This window comes from Antechinus flavipes, chromosome 3 (assembly GCF_016432865.1).
Source record: "Antechinus flavipes isolate AdamAnt ecotype Samford, QLD, Australia chromosome 3, AdamAnt_v2, whole genome shotgun sequence".
Classification (NCBI taxonomy): domain Eukaryota; kingdom Metazoa; phylum Chordata; class Mammalia; order Dasyuromorphia; family Dasyuridae; genus Antechinus; species Antechinus flavipes.
In genome coordinates this window covers 418,892,157-418,907,777 of record NC_067400.1, presented here as the reverse complement: position 1 = coordinate 418,907,777, position 15,621 = coordinate 418,892,157, and the positions used below count along the sequence as shown (strand labels likewise).

Sequence of the window (15,621 nt, the reverse complement as noted above, 5' to 3'; positions counted from 1 at the left end):
CATCAAATATTCTTCACATTTTTCCAACTGCTTATGAGTGGTAACTGTTGCTATAAATTTGCATTAAGAGAATTTACTTTGAGATAACATATGCATTTTTATTTCCCAACAGGTAATTAATTTAGGTAAACCTCTTAAAAATCTTGGCACAGCATCTCTAAACATTCAGTGGCCCAAAGAAATTAGCAATGGCAAATGGCTGCTTTATTTGATGAAAATAGAATCCAAAGGACTGGAACAAATAAACTGTGAGCCACAAGATGAAATTAACTCTCTGGGACTAAAGGTATATTAATAAGTTTATTTTCAGTTTATAACATACCTAATGTAATTATGTCAAGGGAATGGGAGGGGACTGCTTTTGATGCATTCACTAAACTGTCCTGAGGAAATCAACAGAATAGTAATCTTGCCTTTCTTCCTCCCTCATATTTTTCCCTTTAGTTGGAAGAGTGAGAAATTTTCAGATTAAATACCTTCCTTTCAAAAGCTAGAACTGCCTTTACTCATTTCAGGAAATGAAATTTCTGAAATTTAATGGCCAATAATAAGCTCAGATCATTGAGAGCTGAGATGAGTTGGGAGGGATAATACAATGGTTGGTGTGGTATTTATGATACAATAAAAATAATGCTGGTCTTATAGTGAGAAGGGCACTAAATTCTAATTGGCCATGTAACCAGGAGCATGACACTTATCTTCTCAAACCTCAGTTTCTTCATCTGTACATGGGATAATATTATTGTTAATCTTTACAGGCTTGTTATGAAGATCAAAAGAGATAATGTACTAAAATGTGATCTTAAATGTGTTATAGGAATGTCAGTAATTATAGTAAATAATCCTTTAGTTATACTAGAGACTTGGACAGGTGATTTCAGTTCTGCTTTGCCTTAACTGTATCAGCCAGAGATATTTTGTAGGACATTTGTTGACCATTAAAAATGGACTTTAGAATAAAACAAAGGTGTAAGAACTTTTCATTGTTGTTCAGGACCTGTGAGAAGGTAGCATAGTGTGATAGATAAGTGGCCTTATTGTCTAGAACACCTGGATTCTAATGCTCGCCTTTGAAATGTACTCTATGTAACCCGGAACATCTCAGTGCCTCTGGGCACTACATTAGTAGAATAAATTTTTCCCCCTGAGAATTGCCTACAGCATTTTATGGTGACAGAGGTTATTTAAGTCTTAGCTAATTCTTTGGAGAGCTTGTTCTCTCCTTCAGCATGTATTTATGTAGGCCAAGGATGATCTGCCTAGTATTAAAATCTTCATATATCAAAAAGTTTAAATGATGAAAACTTTTTGCTGATTTTGTACATAAATTGTTACTTATGTTTTAGTCCCTTAAGGAGGAGAAAGAATCTTATATGTGACTATTATAAAAATGTGGATTACTTCAAATCCATCTTTGAAAGGGATAATAAGTAAAAAGTCCAGATTGTATGGGAGTGGGGGAGGTGGAGTAAAGGCAGAACCACTTGACTACTTGAGATTTTCTTGGTGATATTTCTTCTCTTTTTCCTTTAGGAATCTCCTCACAACTCAAGAAAGAAAAGAGAAATTGCAGAGAAACAGACAGATGATGGAAGAAAATTTTCTTTATTTGCAGAAAGAAAATATCAGACACTAGTAAGCATTCTTCAGGAGATTTGGCAGATTATTAGCATTCTTTGGTACAAACATTTCACCTTTTTAATTTTAATTTCTTTCTAGAACTGTAGCACAAATGTTAACTGTGTGAACATAATATGTCCTCTACATGGTTTGGACAGCAAAGCTTCTGTTATATTACGGTCAAGGCTGTGGAATGGTACATTCCTAGAGGTATGACTTCATTCTGGGACACTTGTTTAGAGAGATATTTGCTGTCTCATAGAGATTGATTGTTTCTTTGACACATATACTGTCTTTTTCCTAAAACAGGAATATTCCAAGCTGAACTACTTAGATATTCTTCTTCAGGCTTCCATTAATGTTACTGCTGCTGCAGAGAATATTAAGGTTCCAAATGCAGGCACTCAAGTGAGTAGTTTGGGAATCATTTTGATCTTTTTTTTTTCTTGGTTACTTGGCAAAACTGAAGTTGTCAGTGTTTTTTGTTTGTACTCTTTTACCTCATCATTTTTCCATTCCTTCTTAAACATCTACCCACTCCCTTATTTGTATTTTGATAAAATCGTGGGGTCAGAATGAAACCTAGAAATCATCTAATCTTGCATATATTAAGTTATCAAAAATAGTTGTAAAATGAGTTATAGAATAATTTAATTTTAGTTTGGAGGAATTGAAAAGACTTTCTAGATGAAACAATCTTAACTTTTTGGGGGGCCATGGACCCCTTCTCATAATAAAAATTTTAAATGCATCAAACTCAGAATTATAGAAATTACAAAGAAACTAATTATATTGAAAAATTATTGTACCAAGTCCATAGACCTCAGGTTACATACTCCTAATCTAGGCACTCCTCTCATTTTTTTGAAAATGACATGCATAATTTCATAAATTGGGTATTGCCTCCATTAGTAAATTTTGTAAAGAACATCTTTTCTTTCTCATCTTATGTGATTCCTGTCCATTTTCTTTTATAGAACCTCCAAAAATCTTCAAATCTACTCAATCTCTAGAGGCCTTCTCTGGGTCTTTTAATGTTTTTATGATACAGATTTAATAAACTGCCCTTCTGTTAATCTTTCTAATTTATTCATAACTGGTTTAATTCCTTTTCCAGTTGAACATGTATTTAATGACCTCTCTCTCTCTTTTTGGTGCTGAGGCAATTGAAATTAACTGACTTGCCCAGGGTCACACAGCCAGGAAGTGTTAAGTGTCTGAAAGCAGTTTTGAACTCAGGTCCTCCTGAGTTCAGGGCTGGTGCTCTATCCACTGCACCATCTAGCTGCTCCTAGACCTCTTTGAAGCCAAAATAATCCCAGCTTTTGATCTTGACTAAAAGTTGTTGTTGTACTCTATAATTTAATATCTTAATCTCTTAGTATAACTGATTATTCTATACTATATACTACATAGTACTATTATAGTATAATATATATACTATAATAAAATACTACTATATTATTATTCTAATAACTAAAAATAAACTATACTAGGTTTAGTATAGTTTAATAGTATACCTTAATATCTGTAACACTTAGAATCATCATATATCTTTCTTTTGCCATATTGATAATCAAAGGGAGCATTTTGAGTTCATTCATAGGTCTGCACAATTTCTCAAATGATGTATATAGTCTTCTGCCCTACAACTATTCAATTTTAGACTCTTCTCCTTATCTGTCTGCTATATTTGTTTAAGGTACTTGCACTGATTTACTAATTCAGTGGGCTACCAAAGCAATTGTGTATTCTAATCTGGATAGTAAACATATTTATTCTTCATTTATTTGGCTTTACCTGTGTGATTTTTGAATGTTCTCTTTTGAGAAGTCAAGTATTTCATTGAAGAGGACCTAGAACATTTGAGAGATTACTACAAACAGCACAGTTTTAAACATTAACATTGAGAGAAACTCAATTATCTGTAGATAATCCCTCTTCCAATTTGATTCCACATAGAACATTACCCCAAACTGTGGCCAACCTTTGGCAAGCATCTCTCTCTCTTTTTGTCTCAGTATTGTATGTCTCAATATTGACTCAAAGAATCTTTGATTAAAATTTTAATTGTAATTCCATCTGTCAGGAAAGTCTTGCATAATAGAAACTTTGGAAAAGAGTCTTAAGAGCTACATTTTGCTGTATAGAATACTTTTTCATGATCAATTTACAATAAATGCAAAAGCATCATGGCTTCACAAAACAGTTGATTCATGTGCAACTGGAACAATGTGTTTGCTGTAAAAAATTGAATTTGAATGCCTCTAAGTGATTGGGAAGCTTACGTTCTCACAAGAAATCCTATTCCATTATTGAAAAGCTTTAATTAATATGAAATTCTTCCTTGTCTTGAGCTAAAAGTCTCTTTGTAACTTCTAACTCCCAGCACTGAGAAAATCTCAGATCTGCTCAAGAAAATTGTCCAAATGTGAAAAGTTTTCAAGGTAATTCAGTTCAATAAACATTCATTTAAAATTTACTGTGTATGCGCCGTTAGAGAAGAATATAAACCTACCCAATGATGCACAAATACCTTAGAAAAGGTATCAAAATGTCATGTAAAGCATAAAAGAGAAGGTTATTCCAATTGGTGGGAGAAGGGGGTTCATGGATGAGATAATATTCTATTTGGGTTTTAAAGGATGGTCAGGAATTTACCAGGCAAAGATTTTGCTGGTATAGGGAGCAGTATTGAATAAGCAAAGGAAGAGTACAGGCCAATTTTCTTGACCAGATCTGAGATTTCCTGGGGAGGAACTTTTTTGACCAGGGCAGATCACTGTGGTGTTTTTCTTCTTTAAAATAATAATCGCTCTCTCTGGGAGTGAGTTTCTTGGGGAGGTTTTTCTGGAGGCAGCCTTACTTTTGGTTAAGAGTAATAATCACCCAGAATGCAGCCAGCTGGTAAAAATGCAAATGTTTATTTTCTCCTTCCATAATAGCCCGGTTAGTTGAGGCCTATCTCTCTGCTTGGTTCCAAGAGCTCTTGCAGATTGTCCTTTGCTTCTGCCTCTGCTTTCTTCAGCCTCCAGCCAGCCAAGTAGAAAATGGAGAGAGAGAGAGGCTTGCCTTGGAGAGAGGCTTGTGGGCTTCCTCCCAGAGTGTTCCTCTCCGACCCCAGTCAGTGTTCTGAAGTAACTCTCTCTAACCCGAAGTAACTCACTAACCGGAAGCTAAGAGCCTCTTTATCTATGATCTCCAAAGGTTGACTCCTCCTTCTGGAGGCAGGGATTAAGGGAGGTGTGAATTCACAAAGTTACAAAGTTTACTTTGTGAATCTCCCATACTTGTGAATTCCAATGAGTACTTAAATACTTCTTGCTTATGAGCTCTCTAAAAGTGTGAACACAAGCATTGTATCAATTAGTTCTACTTAGTACCTTGTTTCAGGTTCTGGTCCAAAACATCTTGTAAGATCAGATCAATGATACGGAACCATGGTAAATTAGATAATTATTGTCTCTATCAACTCTAATGATTTAACAGTTTGTAAAGATTCCAACAGATCACAACTTAAATTCTTAGAGAGTTTTGTGGACCATTGAGAGGTAAAATGAAATGTTCAGTCACACAGCCAATATGTGCACTTGAACGTAGAGAAATCTTCTTGATTCCCTCTGCCATACTGCTTCCATCCAAAGAAAAATATTTATGCATGTCCACATCCCTTTCTGACTTCCTTGCCCTCCTTCAGCCTTAGTGACAGTCTCTGACACCTCTAAAATGTTTTGGATGCTTATTGTTCATAAACATTCTTTCTACCTAATTTAGCAGTTCTTTCCTATACTGAACTTTTAATTGGGGGGGGATTCGGGAGATTTATCATTGTAGGCTTATAGTCCTTTTAAGTCTGCCTGGAGTGAAGAAAGGATCAGAGACAGAAACAAGTGTGAAATGTATTATACAGTTTTAGAAGAAAAAAAAAGTTCATTTAAAATTAAATATACTTTATAGATAACCTTGTCAAAACTATTTTTGAAGGCAAAATCTGAGCTAGAATTGTTCTTTCAAGTTCTTAACACTTTGCATTCATTCATATAGAGTACACTGATCCTCATATGATTTCTTCTGCTTCACAGGTCCGTGTTACAGTATTTCCTTCAAAGACAGTTGCACAGTATTCTGGAGTGCCTTGGTGGATCATCCTTGTGGCTATCCTTGCTGGAATTTTGATGCTTGCTCTATTAGTATTTTTACTATGGAAGGTAGGTTTTGTATAGCATTTTTATGTGCATTTTATTTCATGTTTTAAAAAGTGTTGGTTTTCAAAATAGTGAGGCCAGCATATTATAATTATCTGGATATAATGGAAAGTTTTGATGTGTAGAGTTCAACCACCTTAATGTACAACCATAGAACACATAACTAAATATGTTTTAGCAGTAGTAAATTCATTTTTTTGTTGCTTGAGACTGGCATACTCGTCATTTGGGATCAAGTCTTCTAGGTTTTAACTGTGTCCTACCCTCCCAAACTGTACTGCTCCTTCGACACCCCTCTCCCCCCCAACCCCTGCAACGTGAAATGACCATATGATGTGAACAAAACTTGGAATCAATGTGAAAAAAGTACCATCAATGCTTTCTGTTCTAAACATAATAAGAAGCCCATATGGAAACTTTTCATTTCTTTTTAACTGTAAAAACACCTTTCTCCCTCCCTCTTCTGAAACCACTTTAAAAAACAATTATCCACATGGTTTTTACTTGTCATCATATGAGTTCCTATATATGTGTTATATGAAAATTTGTTATATATGCAAATCATATATTTTATATGAGGATTATATTTATATGTGTACATTATTTCCTATATATATCCTTTATGAGGATTCTGCCTATATGTATACTATTGTTTTTAGATGTTACAACCTGTAGACACTATTTTGCAGTCCAGGTTTTTAGTACTACTGGTAATGCACAATTCTCTTACCTCATTATGATTTTTTATTGTTGTTTAGTTGTTTTCAGTCATGTTCGATTCTTCATAATACCTTGGGGTTTTTTTTAGCAAAGATTTCTAAAGGAAATTACCATTTTCTTCTTCAGCTCATTTTATGGATGAGGAAACCGAGGCAAATAAGATTAACTGACTCACCCAGGGTCACACAGCTAGTATGTGTCTAAGGTCAAATTTGAGCTCCATTCTTTTTCACTTCAGTGCTCTAATCACTGTGCCACCCAGCTGCCCTCATTATAAATTTCAATAAATCACAAATAGAGTTTAACCTGTAATGGGCTACACAGAATGCTATTTTCCCTTTCTGTTATAACAGATAATAATTATTCTTCCTCCAGTCACGGCCAGACTTAAGTTGTTTCCACCAAAGTGAAGTCATCCTTTAGACTTCTCCCATAGAATATGTTTGGAATTCTTGTTATTAGAAAATCCCAAGAGTTTTTGATTCACAGCAAATCTTAGAATCTGATCTTTCTTAACTTGATGTGGACCCTTTATTGTGCAAGCAGCAGCTTTATGCAATTGTATTTTTCATATTCTAGAACGTATTCTAACCAGCCTGTGCCAAAATAAAATCAAGAAAAGTGAAGTCAAGAAAAAAAGTGTTTTGGTCTTAGGGGAGTGCCTCTAAGGATAGCCTTCCAGATAGTTTAACAGCTTTTCATTTAAAAAATTGGTGTCTCAAGCCTTAGCACAACCATCACCTAGCTGTGTTGCTTTGGCTAAATTATATAATGTCGTTTTGCCTCAGTTTTCTTACTTGAAATATGATAATCTTTAAGGTCTCTCCTAGATGTGCTACTTTGTAGCTCTTGTTTTCTTTTAAGTTTTTGTATAAGGTAATTTGGCTCCCAGAATATATATATATAGATAGATAGATAGATAGATAGATAGATAGATAGATAGATAGATAGATAGATAAGACTCATTATTTTATGGTTACTCCCATAATACTGAAGCCTTGATTTTCCTTCATTAGTAGGACCCAGACCTGTAAATTCTTGGTGTGGGGAACATGCAACTCATATTAACTTATAGTTATCAGAGAATTCTCTGGGACATCAGAAGGTTAAGTGATTTGTCCATGATCATAGAAAGAGTATATGTGATAATTGATAGTCTATCTAACCTAGTGGTGTCAAACTCAAATAGAAAAGGATTGGATCTGCATATTAACTACTTAGAAAATCATAAATCATCATTTTCTACATTGCATTTTTATTTATTTTGTTAAGCATTTCTCAGTTACATTTTAATCTGGTTGGGGCTTCACTCTCAAGAGTTTTAACTCTTCTGTCTTAGGTCACACTGCCCCACGATTAGCATGACTAATTGAGAGATCACTAGGTGGTTTCACAAACAACATTTCCCAAAATCAACTAGGTATATCTTTGTCAGCATAAGAAGTTGAATTCACCAAAGGTCATGGACCTATCAGGTCTAGATACATTTCAGAGTATAATTCCAAGGCCTTATGAACCAAGTATAAGTAAATAGACCAAGTCTCCAGTTGTACAAAGGAAATTACAGTAGAAAGTGGGATAATGCTTTTATACTCATTTAGAGTGACCTGATGTAATTCACTTAAGTTTCTACCATTTGAGGGTTTCATCTTCATCCAGAATTTGTGAAAATGACAGCAATCATTCTTTCGCTGTTCTGTCTTCAGATTTGTATTGTAATTTGCTTCCCAAATCTCTAGGCTTCAAATAGATGGTATTTGTTCGGCAGAATTTATTGTGAAAGAAAGAAAAAAAAATACTTCTCAGAAGCTCTTTTCCTAGTATTTGTGCAACGTCTCACTTCAGAGAATTCATTTCCTAACTACTGTCTGAACAAACAGCACAGGTCAGCCTTTTGACCTTCTGCAGAGGGGCACAAAGCACCTTCAAGATGAAACCAAAGCCATAGCCTTCCATGTGGGGAAAATGCATGCCTTGACACTTTTCTTCTGAATAAATGAAATCAATTCCCCTCTAACATGTTACTCATATTGGTTCCTTAGTTGTTGGGATAGTAAAAGAAAAATCAGCAAAAGAGGCAATATGTCCTGGAGGGTCTAGGTTGACTGTTATTCCAAATATTTAGTGCTATCTTGCTCCTGGCGGCCAAAATTGGTATTTTTGTAAATAGGTTATAAATGTAATGGATCAAGTTCTGAGGTTTTTTTTTTTTGTTTGGCTATTATACATCAACTTATGAAATTGACTAAGTGCCTTGCTTCCTTATAGTGTGGTTTCTTCAAGAGAAATAAGAAAGATCATTATGATGCCACATATCACAAGGCTGAGATCCATGCTCAGCCATCTGATAAAGAGAGGCTTACTTCTGATGCATAGTATTGAGCTACTTCTGTAATTGGTAATTGATCAATGTTTTTCATTGCTAGCTGTGGGACCTGCTGTGGTTGTGGTGGCTAATGTTAAGGGAAAGAGCTTGCTGCATTCATTTCATTAACAGATGAGTTTCCATGTGTCTTCATGTGCTTGCTTGCTTTTATTTTCATTATTTGCATTTGAATGCTCACATGCTTTTTGTTTTTTAGAAAGTTTAAAAAAAAAAAAACCTTCAATTACAAATGTGATTTCCTTTCTTCCTACCCATTCCAGTACAACCTAAAACAGTAGCAAAAAATGTGTATTCTTATATTCTTTTAAACAAATACCAAATTTCTATAAGCACTTAGAGCTTACTTACATATGTATGTGTATATATGTATATGTACATGTATGCACACAGATATATACTCACTACTGGATAATGAGCAAAATTGAAGATTTTAAACATAAGGAATTGCTACTGATTTTTTTTTTTTTTGGTTAGTTATGGAATTGCTTATAATTAGAGGTGATGTTGGCTGCTTCATTAACCTTTGTTGCATGCGGAAAACATGTTATTTCTCTTGATGAAAAGGGTTTTTCATCACTTTAATTTTACCTTTTTTTTTTTCCATCATTATTTTAATCTACTTACACTAAATGGAGGGGGGAATTGACAGTTTGAAATAATTTTGTTGTTGTTCAGAAATGTTGTGCTGCTAAGATCAAGAGATACAGCCTTCCTTTGCTGCAACATAAGATAAGACCAAAAACCATTTCAGCACATTATAACCAGAATTTTTCTAATTAAGATTTCAAGCTGTATCCATGACTGGTGTAATAGTAAATACAAAGAAATTTCAATTCAACAAAATAATTTAGACAGTCCATCAAGTTTATTGTAATGGGCTTTGACTTCTATATTCCCTTTTTTAAGTTTTTGGATTTCCTTTTACTTTTCTTATTTGGCCCTTTGGGAATAGTTGAGTGTTTTCCTTTCTCTTGTTTATTTATTTATTTAGTTAGTTATTTGTGACATCTTGGTAAACAAGGAAAGGACACTTTGCCAATTTCCTGTTCCTTTCTATGGCTCAGTTTGGCACCCCACTCAGATTTCAATGGGTACTTCTTTCATGCCATTGAATGTTCATTAAATTATTGCATTGTTTACATGGGGTAACAGCTGTGTTTTATGGTAGGTAGATACTACTGTGATCTGATCTGGGATAATAAATCATGAAAAAAAAAAATGTGGTCACCATCAAAGTAGTCTTGAGATGAAAGCTCTCATGTTATTTTTTTCCCTATTGCCATATTAATACTTATACAATTTTTTTACCATGGTATTTTAATAATACTGAAATACCATTTGACATATGCATTCTGCTCCTGTAGGTAATTGCATAATAAGCAGTCTAATCTTTCATTTTAAATATCTTCATCCATCATCTCACTGCATTTCTTAAATTTGAAGACTCTTCCTTTACTACCACACTGCATTCCAAACAGTTCTTGATTCTGAAATAGCTCGGAAATTTTCCATTCAGATTGCACAGTCTTCCAAAAGAGCAGGATAGAGACTGCTAAAGTACTTAATTCACATAACTCTTGTAATGGAAAAGGCATATTGCTTTTTCAAAGAAAAAAGAGGAGCCATTCCAGTGCCTTATGAGGTCCACAGTAGCTCAAACAAAATAAGAGGTTTAGGCAGTGTATCATTTAGCTTAGTGCTAGCACATAGTTACTTCATTATTTGTAAAGAAAAATAGATTAACTTGTAGACAGGTCAACATGTCCGATACAACTGAAATGATATAGAGCTCCCAGGAGATATGATATGAGCAATGAAGATTTAAACAGGTGGCATAAGTAAAGTTTTTAAATATGCCAGTTCCACCACATTGGTATATTCAAATACTGTTTTGCAAAATGTTTGTGACTTAACATCAATTTATTTTAGCAAGAAAACTTTTTCTCTTTTTTTTTTCAGGCTTTATTTAGCTCTTAATCTATTTCCAAAATGCCCTTTTTGCTGAAATGATTCCTCTAGTGTGATTTTTAAAATATAATTCCAAATAAAATAATGTAATTATATATGTTCAATTGTAGAAACATTTTCCCAGTGACTTCTAAATTATTAGAATAGAGATGGGTTTCACGTTTAAAAGTTTTTTTTAAATGTAAAGTCAATAGGTGAAAATGTACTTGCCCAGCCTCCAGTTACATAGATCCTTTACTCTCTTCTCACTCCATTACTCTCCATTTCTTCAACCTCAGCCATTTTTCTTTAAAGACATATTGGGTTTCTTTCTTAAGGAAAATTATTTCTCTTCTCTCAAATGTGGGCATTAGCTTAGCTGTTCCTACTTAATACATTTTGTTTTGCATTTTATAATTGAATATTTTTGTTCCCCTTTTCTGCCTCTTCTCTAGTGTGGATTCTTTAAGCGCTCCAGGTACGATGACAGTGTTCCCCGATACCATGCTGTAAGAATCCGGAAAGAGGAACGGCAGATCAAAGATGAGAAATATAATGATGGCCTGGAAAAAAAACAGTGGATCACAAAATGGAATGAAGATGAAAGCTACTCCTAGGGGAAAAAACAGCACACTCTCCAGACTATTCTCTTGTTTTCCAACTCAGAAATTTAAATGGATTTTAAAAGTTCCTTCGGTAACTGAGGATTGGTTTCAGACTTACTACAGACAGTATGGACCTACAGTTCTTAACTGTGGATATTGTTACATATCCCAAGGCTTTTATTTTGCACAGCTAAATTTAAGACAGATGGAACTGATTTTTTTTAACTGCCTTAATTTAAATTTCCAGATTGCCTTTTATTTTGGTGTGGCTGACCTCTGATGAGAAAGGGTATGCCGAGTTGTACCTCATGTGAAATCTTCTCATTAGTATATTAGAAAGAAAGCCACTATCATCAGTCATGCTGATGTCTACTTGGTGATATCCACATGCTGATATCTAAGCTTCATAATTCTTGCATTGCCTTTCCAAATATTTCTTCCACTAAAATCAGAGAACTTTAAATCAACAACGATTTAACCTAAAGTACTGTCTTTAAGTAAATGTGCAATAGAAGGTGATGCTGCCATCCCACCATCTTGTTTTTAACCTCAGATTTGTGTGAATATATTCACACCAAAATATACAGGTTATCATTTCTTCTGACTAACACACACACACACACACACACACACACACACACACACACACACACACCACACACACACACACACACACACACACAAAATAGGCTTGAATATTAGTTACATTGTTTTGTATATATTTTAGCCCTGGTATTTATTTTTCTCATAAATCATTTTGCCTTTGACTAACACATAGGCCAAAGACTATCCAATTTATCTTTCTTTGATTGGTTTAGGTGATCAGAATTAGTACATAAGTGGTTAGTGGTTTTGACCTAAATCTTTCACTGCAAAAAGAAAATAATTCTTTATAAATATGCCAGAGATATTTTTTTAATAACTTAAAACTTAACTATATATTATAGCATCTTCCCCCATTCTCTCTTCCCACCTTCATTCTTCCTAAACTCCATCTAGATCTGGGTTTGGTTAAGAGATAGGATTAACTCTAAGAACAGTCAGGGTCCTATTTTTTTTTTTTTTTTTTGCATGGGGATGTTTTGTTTGCCCTCCAGCTACTATTTTCAGAACATTATACACATGCTTTAAGGAAGTCTTGGAGGAAAAGGACTTTGTCCCTATCCTTCACTCCTCCAGATGCTCTCTATTAATAGCACTTGGAAACAAGCTAGGTGCATATGGTGGATCTGAACGGATCCAATTTGAGACTACTGAATGAATGCTCTGGTGTCAAAATAGTGATTTTATTTTTCAAACATGATAGCATGACTTTTAATTTTTTTGTTACTATTAAAGCCATCAAAAGAATGCATTGATTTTTTTTTCAACCTATGTTCCTTGAATGACTTCGTGACTATGAAAATAAGAACTTTACAATGCCTTTAAAATGCATATTACATTCAGCTAACATAATAAGGCAATTTCTGTGCTATATACATTGATTATATCTTGAATAGAAATGGGCATCATAAAACAGGCTACTTAACTGTCATGTTCCAAAAAGTTAAGTTATGGGAGGAAGGAAAGCAGGAAGGTGCTAATTAGTTTGAAACTAGTATAAGAAAATATAACATACAAAATACTATTATGTGTGCTTTCATTGGTTTTGGCTGGTTTTTTTTCCTTTTCAGGAATTATATGCCCTTAAAATTCTTACGTATTTCAAAAGTCTTCATTCATAGAGACATTTACACAAATTGTATTTTGTTTACAATTTTAGTTTCAAAAACAAGGTAGCATCAGTGTTTAAAAATTCAGTTTCTTGCCTGGATAACTCAAGATCCCAATGTACTGGCTTTATAAGCTGCTAAGAGGCTGCTTATGCTGGCAGTGTTCATAGGCCTTTGTTATAAAAAATGAATGTTCTGAAGTTGGTGTAGTTTTCAACAACACAAAAAGCAATGTTGTTGCAGTGTTAAATTTAGAATTGTTAAAAATGTCATCTCAAGTCAAGTCACTGGTCTGTTTGCATTTGATAAATTTTTATACTAACTAACGTTGTGAAATCATTCCATGATGAGAACGTACCTGTGGATATTTGTATAAAAGTGTGAAATAAATTTTTTTTATGAAAGTACTTATTGCTGAGTCATTATCATGAGGCTAGCTTTGGTATTGGAACACAGCAAATATTTGTGAGAAAGTCTTAATTGCCAGATTTTCTCTTTGTGAAACTATTTTTATGGTTTATGAAATAGTATGTTATTTAATTTTAATGCACAAAATCATCCCAAAGTTGTCATATGATTTTGATTAGTGTTTGATGTAAATGAGTAAACAAATATCCAAAGAAAAGGCAATATAAAATCTGTAATAAGAAAATATGAATAGTTTTTAAAACTTTTAAAAAATTTATAATAGCATATTTATTTTCTTATGTAAGTCTATGCTATGTAATGAAGGAGACAATTCATTTTTTTTTCCCCTAATTTACATTATTTACCAGGTCTAAAGTATATAATAATATGAGAATGTTAAATTAGAAAGCCTCAAAGATCCATTCAATTTTTGGATCTAGGATTCTGTGTCCAGATTAATTTGGACAATGATGATATAGTGTCTTTGCCAGATGTAAAAAGTGAGGTTATTTGAAGTGATCAAGTAATAAACATTTTTCTTTTGGCTGTTGACATAGTTTAATCTGCAGAATAGATACTAAGCCTGGGCCATGTTGTATAATAGAAAAAAGACTGGACTTATAGTCAGAACACTTGGATTATGGTTCTACTGCTACTTATTATATTATTGTCATTTAACCTGAGTTCCAATTTGTCCATCTTTAAGATGAGGCAACTAGGTGATGCAGAGAATAGAGCGCTGGGTTTGGAGTCAAGATGACTTGAGTTGAAATTTAGGATTATTCACTTACTACCTTTGTGATCCCAGCAAAGTCACTTAACTCTGTTTGTCTCAGTTTCCTCATTTGTAAAATAAGCCGAAGAAGGAAATGTCAAATCACTCCACTATCTTTGCAAGACAGTCCCAAATGGGGTCATGAAGAGTCAGACACAACTGAATAACCAAACCAAAATGGGAACAATGATAGAAAATTAACTTACCTCACTCATTGTCACTGGATACATCAACAGATTCATTGAAAGATGAATTGAAAGACAAAAAAGGAAAAAAAAAGAAAGATACAGTCAAAATTCATGAAATCATAGTTATAATGCATATTCTAAATTAATTTACGTTGCTCTCTACATTTCTGGAGGGAGTACCTAAATCCATGAGGTCATAGATTCACCAAAAATTGAAATGGTCTGTACCCAGCTTCTTAAACTGGGTTGTGATCCATATGGGGTCAATGTGGGGGTTATAAAGCTATGATTTATTATCAGTAAATGTTCTGTATATGCATTTTAATATATCTATATCCCTCAGGTCACATTTCTCCAGTGAAAAGGAGTTGAGAATGGAAAAAGTTTTAAGACTCCTTGGTCAATACCAGAGTAGCTGAGAAACCCAATCTGTATTTGGTTAGTATTGTGAGCCTTTGATACTTTAGAAAAAACAAAAAACCTTAGCCCAAAATAAACAAGAATGTCATCACAATATTTACTTTAAATTTGTTTAAAATGTCCTATTAAGTCAGATTATAATCTAATGAGATAATGTGTGTTAAAAAGCACTTTGTAGGTTGTAGAATTTCAAACAAATGTACAGTAAACATCATCATCATTCTCAACATGAGAATGATAGGAGGAATGGTCCCCCCCATTCAAAGGAATTGGTCATTCCAATGAGGCCACTGAAAGGGTATTTAGCACCATTGACTTCCTACCAATACTGCACTAAAAGAAACACATTTCTACTCCTTCCTAAACTTTTTACTTGCCTCAAAAGGAAATTGTGGCTTCAGATCTACTCCTTGACAAATCTATAATCACTTTGATTTAATCTTCATTCTAGCAGCTTTATTAAACTGCTCTGGTAAGATTTATTTCAAGTCAACAAACATTTATTAAACACATGAACCATATGCAAGACAAAAATGAAGAGCCCCTGCTCTCAGTGAATTTGCTACTGGACAGATACAACTCCCACAAGTGTACTATAAAGTAGGGAATGTAGAAGAGGTGGTAAAGGAGAGATC

At 33.9% G+C, this 15,621-nt stretch overlaps 1 protein-coding gene across 3 annotated transcripts in view; it reads left to right on the top strand.

The window, feature by feature from the left end:
• Window positions 1-12,030, top strand: part of ITGA6 (integrin subunit alpha 6) — a 102,898-nt gene extending 90,868 nt beyond the window's left edge. For 2 of the 3 annotated variants that reach the window (XM_051991054.1, XM_051991056.1), the window contains 6 exons: window positions 113-286; window positions 1,534-1,635; window positions 1,720-1,830; window positions 1,930-2,028; window positions 5,703-5,828; window positions 11,334-12,030. In XM_051991054.1, coding sequence (XP_051847014.1) covers window positions 113-286; window positions 1,534-1,635; window positions 1,720-1,830; window positions 1,930-2,028; window positions 5,703-5,828; window positions 11,334-11,495 — 774 coding nt within the window. In that variant the 3' untranslated portion in view covers window positions 11,496-12,030. Of the gene's footprint in view, window positions 1-112; window positions 287-1,533; window positions 1,636-1,719; window positions 1,831-1,929; window positions 2,029-5,702; window positions 5,829-8,813; window positions 8,944-11,333 lie in introns of all 3 variants that reach the window. The other variant, XM_051991055.1, reaches the window with a different exon arrangement.
• Window positions 12,031-15,621: the final 3,591 nt, after the last annotated feature.